This window comes from Lactuca saligna, chromosome 2 (assembly GCF_052625555.1).
Source record: "Lactuca saligna cultivar CGN05327 chromosome 2, ASM5262555v1, whole genome shotgun sequence".
NCBI classification, from domain to species: domain Eukaryota; kingdom Viridiplantae; phylum Streptophyta; class Magnoliopsida; order Asterales; family Asteraceae; genus Lactuca; species Lactuca saligna.
Genome location: NC_136418.1, coordinates 151,457,925 through 151,469,854, shown reverse-complemented (window position 1 = coordinate 151,469,854; position 11,930 = coordinate 151,457,925). Strand labels below are relative to the sequence as shown.

Here is an 11,930-nt window from a genome sequence, read left to right as displayed (position 1 = left end):
AAACGAAATATCTAGTTACAACTACAACTATTATTATTTTTATTTATTTAGTAAATAATGATTTTCACGACTTGCTCAAAGATCGGTTAGTGTAACGCCCGTAGATCCGGGCTAGTCAATTTAGAGGCAATATGGGTCGAAAACAAATCTTCGGCAAAAGATTATTTAGAATAAATAATTTTAACCAAGTTATAGTATATGTCACAAGGTTTCTGTACATATAAAGAACGCCAAAATCTGAGTTATAACGAAGAAGTTATGGCCCGTCGAAGTTTTACGGCAAAACCGGTACGGCACCGGGAAGCGTAAAAAGTGAATTTATGATAGAAGACTTTTTAGCCTTAGTTATCTAAACCAAAGTCGTAGAGTATGTTAAAATGAGAAAATCCGTAAAAAGAACGCCCAAATCTGACTTCGTATGAGGAAGTTATGATTTTTCAAAGTTTCAGCTTAGTAGTGTACAACCCGAAACTCGAATTTTAGTTCGAGCGGTTTTTGGCTTATGCGACCTAAATGAGAGTTAAATATCTCATTAATAGGAACTCAACAGTAAAAAGATGGACGAAAACGGAGTTCGTATGAAAGAGTTACGAATTCTTCGCGATCATTTAACAGTCTAAACGCCTCCTACTGTTAAATTTATGATCGGTCGAGAATTAGCCGACGGAGCCAAAATGAAAGTTGTAGATATTATTTTTACCTACGCATGGATATAAAGAACGTTGAAAACGGAGATAGTATGAGATAGATATAGACGAAGCTTAGTCGCTACTTTTCGAGCGCGACGAATTCGATACAGTTTTGTAAATCCGAGATAGAATGAGAATTAGCCAACGAGGTCTAAATGAGAGTTGAAGATCTCAATAATAGGAACTCAACGGTAAAAAGACAGACAAAAATGGAGCTCGTATGCGAAAGTTATGGACGAAGCTTAGTCCCTACTTTTCGAGCGCGGCGAATTCGATACAGTTTTGTAAATCCGAGATAGAATGAGAATTAGCCAACGAGGTCTAAATGAAAGTTGAAGATCTCATTAATAGGAACTCAACGGTAAAAAGACAGACAAAAACGGAGCTCGTATGCAAAAGTTACGGACGAAGTTTAGAGACTACTTTACTATAAAACTCCTATAAATACAAGGGTGAACTCCTCATATTTTCTTCACACCATAAGCCTCTCTTTCTCTCTCTAACTTCTCTCTAGCCTCCCTAAACCCCTCCCAAGTCTACGGAACCTCCCTAGCACGAGAAGAAAGCCCCGGAGCGCCCGACAGCTCCGAGAAGAAAAGCTTCCGGCTTGGAAACGCTGCTCCAGCGAAGCCCGGTTTTTAATAAAAACTCGTTGTAAGTGAGCTACGCCTATACTATATTTAATATAGATTTTATTTAATTATAGTAACATTATTAGGACCTTAAAATAATTATTTGGGCTATTATTATGAGTTATATTGAGTGTTATTTAACGCTTATATAATAGTAATAATAGCTAAACTATTAATTAGTCGTGGTTAACGTTAAAAACTAAACCCTAGTAGTATTGATACTAGGTTTTGTCGAGGAAAAATTATTTTGAGATAACGAAGTGCTGTCTGAGTTCGGAATCACCACCTAATCAAGTGAGTGCATAGTCCCTTTCATCTTACACATAGATATGAAGTATTTTATATAAACTACGTGCTATGTGTGCATATTATCTGAATACTTGCTGTCTATGCTGGATGAACGTTTTATACATGTTTTAAAGGATTTAAACTGTATACGTATTTTATATATACGAATATGTTGGGTATGATGATGGGTAGATAAATGATGAGAGATAGAAGATGACGTGAGTATACATTGGCAGCTATAGACTTAGTGCCTATGGGACAAACACCGGTAGCTATGGACTTAGTACCTGTTAGACGTTGGTAGCTATGGATTTAGTACCTGTTGGGAATTGGTAGCTATGGACTTAGTACCTATTAGTTAGACGCTGGTAGCTAAGGATTTAGTACCTGTTGAACATTGGTAGCTATGGACTTAGTACCTATTAGATAAAGACTGGTAGCTATGGATTTAGTACCCGATGAATAGACTATAGCAGCTATGGAATTAGTGCTTTATAAACGAACATTGGCAGCTATGGATATAGTGCCAGTCCTAGAACCCTGGAAGTAAGGGACTTCGGAATAAACGAATGAAGGATAGATGACTCTTAGGTTAAATCCTTAAAGAGTAAGAAGATAATGGGGATGGGTAATTAGGTTGATTGTTTGATTAAACATAATAATTATATTATTGTGGGTTGAAAACCCTATGTACTCACCAGGTTTCCCAACCTGACCCACTCAGTTTATGTATACCACAGGTGACGAAATGAAGTGACATTACACTGAGAGATTTAAAGAGATGTAGATCACTAGTGTAAATAATTGTAAGTTCTGTTTCTGTATTAACGATGACATCCCAAACGTTTTAAGATGAATAAAAATACGTTTCTTCGAAAATGTTTTAATAACGTATTTATCGTGTTTTTCTGGGAACAAATTCCGCAACCTTTTTATAAAATGAAGTACTCTGATTTTCATAAAGCATAAACAAAATCGGTCTTTTCTGGCCGTGATTTTGGGGATGTGAAGGTGGGTTGCACCTGATCCTACATCGGCTTGGAAGGAGAACAAAACATCTCCTTATATGTGGTGTGGATACCTTCCTTGTCACAACGCGTTTTAAAGCCGTGAGAGCAGCAGATCCCATAAGAACTCTGCAGTTAAGCGTGCTCGGGTGGGAGTAGTACCAGGATGGGTGACCCCCTGGGAAGTCCTCGTGCTGAGTGGCCCAAAGCGGACAATATTGTGATACGTGCTAGAGGGGGATGTTCCAAATGGTATCAAAGCTAGGGCACGGGTCGATGTGTTCGACAGGGACGTTGAACCCTATAATGGGGGGTGAAGGTGGGTTGCACCTGGTCCTACATCGGCTTGGAAGGAGAACAAAACATCTCCTTATAAGTGGTGTGGATACATTCCTTGTCACAACGCGTTTTAAAGCCGTGATGGCAGCAGATCCCATAAGAACTCTGCAGTTAAGCGTGCTCGGGCGGGAGTAGTACCAGGATGGGTGACCCCCTGGGAAGTCCTCGTGCCGAGTGGCCCAAAGCGGACAATATTGTGATACGTGCCAGAGGGGGATGTTCCAGTTAGTATTCTAGCCAGACAAAATCTTCACAGTACCTATATTAACACAATATTGTACACTTTAAGTCCTGTAAGAGTTGTAACTAGAGTCTCCTCGAGGGAGAACGAAAATTTGTGTATAGATCTATACAGAGTTGACACCTTGCACCTTCGTTGTTCACTACAGCTAGACCGGCCAGTCTAAGATGACAAATGTCTTGAACATAACAGATGCCTGAAGAATGTCATAACAGGCACTCCGCCATTTTAGTATGGTTATAACGACTCACTAGAATACATCATAAACATATTTATACAGATTTCACCCTCGGTTGAAAATCAAATATTTTTGACTACCTCAATGAGAGTTTCCCTCACAAGTGTTATGTTTTTATCAAAACTACTATTTTCCACATTAGAAAATATAGGATTTTCTGGGGAAAACGATTTGTACGATTTCGAAAACAATAACTTAAGACACATGCAACTATACTCGATTTGACACAAGAATTACAACTATTTTATAAGAAAATATTGGATTATCTGGATTTCTAAACTATCATCAAAGTTTTTATACGCAAATGCTTATGAACTTACCAACATATTTTATGTTGACACTTTTCAAATGACTTGTATTCTCAGGTAATCAATAAGCAGGTTATGGATCGCGGACTCAAGATTATTTTGCTGTATTTTGGATATGTGCTTACCGATGTTTCTTTTGTGTACACTTGAAACATGAACATGATGTAGAACAATGTAAGCTTGTTGTATTAATATATGATGTATGGGTTTGCTATGTTTCAATTATATACAATTGTTATGATACTGCACAAATGACGTCACCCGCCTCTGGACGTTTCCGTCGTTCTGGTCTGGGGGTGGGACAAACTACTTAACCATAACAGTCTTAATAGACCCAAACATCTCTGGAAGCTGTGCTCGGAACAGAGCAGTGACCTCATCATGCAAGATCTCTCGAATCCTGACGTCCAACTCATCCGACCTCATCTGGCCAATGACCTCGGGCACTGCCGGTCCCTCCTGCCCAGCATCTCCTGATCCTGATCTGGATCCAGTCATAAAGCATCTTGTAACCACCATACTGAAATAACGGGGACCCAACTCCCAACTAACCCTAAGGATTGTGACTTCCTTACTATTATGGGTCATGTGCTTTCAGTTGTACGAGCCGATACTACCTTACACACTTACCCATATTTCTCTCTAGTATCATCACAACGCCCTAGAAATATACATAAACATGGCGAGCGCTCAATCCTCACTCCTAGAGGAATGTTAAATATCTCATAACTGGCCTCCTGGCCTCGCACGACCCACCCATGAAACTTCCACCAACCCTGCAACACTCGTGTATGCTAACCATACATAACACTGGACCCTATAGACTTTCAAATACCTGATCCGACCCTAAGCCCTTCATTAAACAAGAACAGGAAATAAGTCCAAACCAAACATTCTCAGGCTATAAGATCTTAATTATGTACGGTCGTGATGCCTACACTAAGAAACTACAATAATGATGTCAATTTCATATAAGGAGAAACCCTAGGCTATCAGGCATCATATAATCAGACAATTCTATAATGTAATCCCAGAAGATCCCTAGCCTAGTACTAGCATGTTGTTCGGACATATCACAAAATCAAATAATCTATAAGGTATTTTGGGGTCTATTCGGGAGCTTCGACTGATCGTACACTTGCATCCTCCTTTAATACTTTGAAAACCATTTGAAAAATCTTGTCCTTAATTTGAGACTGGTGACACACAGGTGTTTCCTCCAGTTCACTCAAACCAAGGCTTTGATACCAACTTGTAACATCCATAAAATTCAAGCCAATTAAGTTTTTTTTTAAATCATTCAAAAACCGATAATTATTACAAACATGTTTTAAAAGTGGTTTAATGTCAGAGTATCTCATAATCAAATCATAAAAACATAAGGAGGTGCATGATCACGCCTTTGCCTTCCTTGGATCATCAGAAGTACCTATAACAAAATCAACAACTGTAAGCCCGAAGCTTAGTGAGTTTCCTCAAAATACCAACTTCATAGAATCATAATCATATCGAATAAACAAACAACATGCATAATGAGCCATCAGCCTGACTAGACCGCATCACAGGCCTTTAGTCTATCTGGACCACTCTCCGAGCCTTCGGTACGTCTATACCACCTCTCAAGGCCTTCAGCCTATCTGGATCGCTCGTCGGGCCTTTGGCCTGACTAATCTGCCCTCCCGGGTCTGTAGTCTATCCGGTTCGCCCAGAGTATGTTGGCCTTCAGCACAAGCAGGTTTGCCTCAACCTAACCCCAACCAAACAATCATCTGCACATAAATATCATACGCTAGCATGTATATAACAATCAATCTGATCTAACAGATCACTAATCATAACAACATCCTATAACCAGGATACCGACCTAACTGGTCACTAACATAACATTATTCTATATACCAGGATATCAACCTAACCGATCACTAACATAGCATTATCCTATATACCAGGATACCGACCTAACCATGTCACTAAGCATATCACCATCCTAACTACAAGATGTAAAACAATAAGCATATCATGCAATAAACCCGAATATAAATCCATAAAGGTTCGGCATTGGTGCCTTTGACCCTGTTAGTATATTGAGAACAACTCACCCCACAAGTAGCTCAGAATGATAATGTCAAACTCCTCCAAATATAGCTCCAACTCCAACACCTACATCCACTAATGATCCACTTCCATAAATTTTCAAACTACTAAAATACCCCAAAAGTCAAACTAGTCAACCCTTAGTCAAAGTCAACGGTCAAGGTCAACAGTCCATGTTGACCCAACTTGTCGAGTGCAGTTCACCGACTCGTCGAGTCCTTCAAGAACTCGAGAAATCGTGAAAATCCTATTTGACTCGCCGAGTTTCCAAACAATTCGTTGAGTCCATGAGTGTCCAAATGTCGGGAAAACCCTAACTGACTCGTCGAGTCACCTTACTGACTCGCCGAGTCCATGCAGAAACCCGCCATGGCCAATCTTCATTCGACTCGTTGAGTTGAGCATGCAACTCATCGAGTCCCTTCAGTCCATTTCTCATTCAGACGATTTTAAGCTACACCAAAGCTCCAAATAGCAGATCTAACCTCCTAGGGCATGGTTTCCACGTAAAGTTGCAAATTTTACGTACATGTATGGTCCTAAATGCCAAAACAAAGCTAGGGGAAAGGTTTAACCCAAAGAGAAGGGCCCAAGCTTGCTAAATCTGATAACTTTATGGCTATAGGGACTTAGAGGAGTTCAGATCTGAAGTTGCAACTTCAGATCAAGCCCAATACCCAAAATAACCCTCAACCTACTAGAAAATGGCCCTAAGCATTTGTATGAAGAGATATAGCCAAAGATAAGTCAAGGTAACGACTTGTTACCTTCAAAATGATGCCAATATGAAGTAGAGTCAGATCCACAAGCTTCTCTTTGTTCCAAGCTCCTTAGACTTCAAGCCTTCTTCACAAAAACCACTTTCCAAGCTTTTTTACACACAAAAATGGAGAGTATGCGAGATTAGGATTTTCTGAGCTCAAGAGGGACGATAAGGAAGGCAGAGGGAGGCTAATGACCCTTTAAATAGGGTGCAAAACCTTAGAAATTATGGTTTCATTGTCCAGCTCCTACTCGTCGAGTTGGGGTCCTCCAACTCGTCGAGTAGACCCCTTAAATACACACAGGCTGACTCGTTTCTACACGACTAGTTGGGGCATCGAACTCATCGAGATGGTCGAAGAACAATAGACGAACTAAAAAAAATAGACGAACTAAATGTGTTTTCATAATTCTCATTTTTCTTAGAATTTTTTTTCCGAAAAACAACAAATTTTTCCGCAACTAAACGCAACCTAATATTTGTTGGTGATTTAATCACCAAATATATTTTAGTGTAATGGATTTAACAAGTGTTTCAAGAATAATGTTTTAGTTATAACACAAGTTAGGATGTACGGGAGTCCACACTTGTATTTAGTAAACATTGTTAGTACTGAACCCTAATCTACCGTCTCAAGTCTGATTTGTAATTTTTGAAAGATGACAACCGTTTTGATTTATCCGTTGCTGGATAAATCAGGGAAAACTGCTTCTTTTGAAACACAGAAAAACGGAAAAACGCTCTCTCTTCATCTTCTCAAAATTGATTCAGATTTCATGTTTAAAATCTGAATTGCCACAACATGAATTATCTCAGTTTGGATTTCGTGATACCCAAGGAATATAGGATCGAAATATCAAACAATGAAAATGTTTTACACGATTCCTGTTTGTTATCCAAATTTTCTCTATTCCTATTTCGTATATCCCAACAATATTTTCCAACAATATTTTCCAAGAAGAGGAAGTTCTGGATAAAACATTCATCTACAATGTATGTCATTGATTTGCCAAAAGGGAACATGTGGAATGAAGTTGCATATCGGAAACTAATAGCATGGATACATGATTGACCACATGGACCTCCGCAAACTAATATTAAAATTTCATGACCTTTTGAAACACAAAGATTCTTTCTTTCATTAATTTCTTTTATGCAAGTCTCCATGTCAGCCTGTCAGTCCTTTATTAAACCCCCAACACGAACGCGCAGTAAATCAATTTTGTTGTCAATTAATGATATTGTGTAAAAAAAATCAACCTATAGAATAACATGACACAAGAACTTATGTTCATTATTTAATTTTGGAGTACACAAAGCGATGCACAGAGTACAATGAGAACATGAAAACAAACCATTTTACTCTGGCAAGAACATATGTCGAGGTACAAACTGTCTTGACCATGTGAGGGTTAGTAGTTGGTAACCTTACATAAGTTGCTCTTCCAGATGCCATGTCTGCTACGGCTTGTGTCGTCCAACACATAATTAAAATTACTACATTACCCTTCTCCATCAACAAAAATAATCCACTCTTATCATGTTGTGGTGGGGAAAAAAGGAAAACAAGATTATTCTCCAAGTTTGTCCTTAAAAGGCTAATGATTTGCTAGCCAGCTCATATATATTTAGAGTGCTCTTCAATATTAATCATTATAAATAATATATTTAGTTATTTAGTCTTTTAAATTCATGAAATTAAAGGGTATATGGTTTGCTTATACTTGTCACCATCAACAGCACTTTGAGTCTGTATATATAAACCCCTTCAAACTTCAAACTAAATCCTGACCTTATTATTTTCAACCAATGAAGCCCAATCCGCTTGATCAGCTTCCTATTCCCACCACCAACGGAAACCTCCACAAACCACTCATCACCACCAACCACTTCATCCTCCCCGTCATAACTCTAGCCCTACTAATCACCGTCCATCTCTACATCGGAAACTTTTCCGACCTCCGGCTGCTCAACACCGCCACGCCCGCCGGAAACTCAACCGAGGATCTCAAGTGTAACATCTTTCAAGGGAGTTGGGTGTTTGATGACGAGAGAGAAACTTATTATACAAATGAAACGAAATGCGTTATTGATGATCGACAAAATTGTATGAAGTATGGAAGACCAGACACTGATTTCATGAAGTGGAGGTGGAAGCCGGATAAATGCGAGTTACCTGAATTTGATGCGGCTGAGTTTTTGGAGGTTGTCAGAGGGAAAAGGTTGGCGTTTATCGGAGACTCAGTGGGAAGAAACCAAATGCAATCATTGGTTTGCATGTTAGCTAGTGTAAGTTCTCTTCAAAATTAACCTCAACTCAATTCATATACTTCTTCATGCATAGCCGGTTTATCTTTATCATTCAAAAATGGCGGTTTAAGAATATAATATGTTTAATACTTAATACCGAAAATGATTAAAGATAATAAGTACATATACACGTATATATATAGTTATATACACATATTTATAAATGACAAATAGAGTTGCTTTGTACAGTTGTAGTGGTGGGACAGATTATTTTAGTTTGAAAGCAAAAGCAAGTGGTGGTACATTGATAATAAGTATTATTCTTGTTATCTAGTATTTTGTCTATTTTAAAGAAGCATCCACACCATACGCTTGATGGTCCATCTTTTTTAGATACTGTTTATAATTATAGAAGTGTAACTATTTTTTTCTTGTAGACGCATATGAATAAAGGTAAGGGCCAAACATACACAAACATAGATAAGAGAGTGACGTGCCAACAGAAATAGAAAGGGTAATAATGAATACTGACAACAAACGGCATTATCAACAGTGTTAATGTCAATTATTTTGTTGATTAATCATTGATAATTATACAAAAAAGCCAAACTAATGCCCCTTGAAGACGACATTATGTGGGCTTAATCAGTAGTTGGGAGATGGAAGTATATATCCGTTTTAATGTTTGAAAAGAAGTGTGTGTGTGAGGACAAATGCATAAGTTACAACTTAATATTGGATGCTTTATTTCAAAAAGAAAATGACAAGGAAAAGGTAAAGTACGGCAGATTAACGTCTCTTGTTTCAAGTAAAAAAAAACAAACAGAAAGATTCAACAGATAGAAGTTAAAAAATTAAAAAGTAGGCCAGACAAATGAGATTTTTTTTTTTTTTTTTTTTTTACTAAAAATTGTAAGTGATTTACAGGAAGCTTATCCTATTGATGTTTCGTATACCAATGATACAAGATTCCGACGATGGGAATTTCCGAGCTACAACTTCACATTAATAGCAATATGGTCTCCTTTATTGGTGAAAACTCGAGATCCAAATCCAACAAACTTCACTCGCGAAAGTATAATGAATCTTTACTTAGATGAACCAGATGACGCGTGGACATCCGAGATAGAAAACATAGATGTAATCATATTTTCAGCAGGACAGTGGTTTTTCCGACCGTTTATGTATTATGAAAAGGGTGAAATCGTAGGTTGTCATTTCTGCAATAAAGAGAACATCACAGACCTCACAGTCTACTATGCATACCAGATGGCATTCAGAACAGCATTCACCACGCTTCTAAACCATCAAAACTTTACAGGGTTAGCGTTTTTAAGGACGTTTTCGCCACAGCATTTTGAGAATGGAGATTATAACAATGGCGGGAATTGTGTGAGAACGAGACCTTTCTCTAAGGAAGAGATGAAGTTGGATGGGTATAAGTTACAGATGTATTTAACTCAAGTGAATGAGTTCAAGATTGCACAGAGTGAAGGGGAAATGAGGAATAAGGAGGTGAAACTCAGGCTGTTGGATACTAGTGACGCGATGATAATGAGGGGAGATGGACATCCGAACCATTTTGGGCATCCGGCTAGTGATAATAAAAGCTACCCGGATTGTGTTCATTGGTGCATGCCTGGCCCTGTTGACACGTGGAATGAGTTCTTGCTTGAAATGTTGAAGATGGAAGAAGGAGAAGGGTTTATTGAAAGGGCACCTCAGAGGAACATCACTAAACTCAACCTCAGATGAATAGATCTCTTATTTAATTGAAGATGTAATTACAGTATTTTAGAATTTGTATGTAGTCCATAATATTGTTACGCAGTGTTTCAAGAGTGCTTATAAATATACGATTATATATTCAAGTAGCAATTGCGGAGAATTAATGCATAAAGATTTGGTATTTAATTCGTAAAAGGAATTTAGTGCAATCATGCAGTGGCCCATCATGTTATTCTTTTTCCATTATTTTATTACAAGTCTTCGTCTCCACTCGACCTATGAATATGATCACTACGACAATTATTCTTTATGAAAAATAAAACAGGGAATATCGAAAGGAAGAAATCAAAGTGTCGGTTAGGCCTTAGGGATGAAAACTACAGGAAAAATTATACGTATAAATATGGATTTCATTTTTAGCAATTTAGGGGTTTCTGGGCTCTGACTAATCCTGTCATTTTTCCCAATTAAACATCGATCGCTCAACAGTTTCAGCCGTCAGCCAAGATGAACATTTCCGTTGACAAGCCGTTTCAACTAATTGGGCTTCAGCTCGTCTTGGAAAAATAAAAAGAAGCCTTTTTAGGTTTTACCCTAAAGCGCAAACTAAGCCTGGCGTGGCTGCTCTGTTCGGCCCATTTATCGTTGGGTTATTACAAAGTTACATAAATGGTCTTGTAATTTTTGTTGCAAAAAGTCAAAGATTTAATCCCTAACATTTTTCTTTTTGGTGAATATGATCCTTATGTTCTAATTTATTGTGTGGATGGTCTGAGACCAATGTAAAATGATTTTTTATATTTTTATCATTATTTTTTATTATTTTTGTTTGTTTAATCATAATTTATATTAGTATTAATCACAAGTACCCACCATACTTTTTTATTATCTTTTATCTTTTCTTTCTTTTTTTTCTTTTTATTATCTTTTATTTTATATAATTCTTGATGTATTTGTTTGTTTCTTTGAGTCGTTTCATGCCGAAATGTATTTTGATTGTTTTATGAGTTTTGGCAAGTTTCATAGTTTTTTTGGGACACAAGCAGATAAATCATGCCGTCATCCAACATAAAAGACATGTATTCTTGCAATATCATTACAATGATTTTTTTTTTTAAATATTATAAGAAAAAATAAATATTCTCCTACATTTTATTCCTACTTATCTTCCTACCCATGTAAAATGGTGATATATATCATATTTGAATAAGTTTATCACTAATTTAATTTAATACAATTGTCATCATTTCAAATGGGTAGGAATATATATAGAAAGAAAATATGAGGATCATTTTTTAATTATGGCTTGTCTAGCGTTAACAACTTACCTAAACTTGATAAGGGTTCATATTG

General features: G+C 37.4%; 1 protein-coding gene and 1 long non-coding RNA gene across 2 annotated transcripts; both read left to right on the top strand.

The window, feature by feature from the left end:
• Positions 1-1,180: 1,180 nt before the first annotated feature.
• LOC145029215 (uncharacterized) lies at positions 1,181-3,918 on the top strand. The gene is made up of 4 exons (XR_013676419.1): positions 1,181-1,343; positions 1,547-1,615; positions 2,350-2,415; positions 3,800-3,918. It is a non-coding gene; the product is annotated as an uncharacterized LOC145029215 (long non-coding RNA).
• A 4,430-nt stretch (positions 3,919-8,348) lies between these two features.
• On the top strand, positions 8,349-10,727 carry LOC145032096 (protein trichome birefringence-like 19). Its single transcript, XM_078980776.1, has 2 exons — positions 8,349-8,888; positions 9,777-10,727. Exons 1-2 carry the CDS (start codon positions 8,409-8,411, stop codon positions 10,602-10,604), a joined length of 1,308 nt encoding a protein of 435 aa, XP_078836902.1. The 5' UTR covers positions 8,349-8,408; the 3' UTR covers positions 10,605-10,727.
• Positions 10,728-11,930: the final 1,203 nt, after the last annotated feature.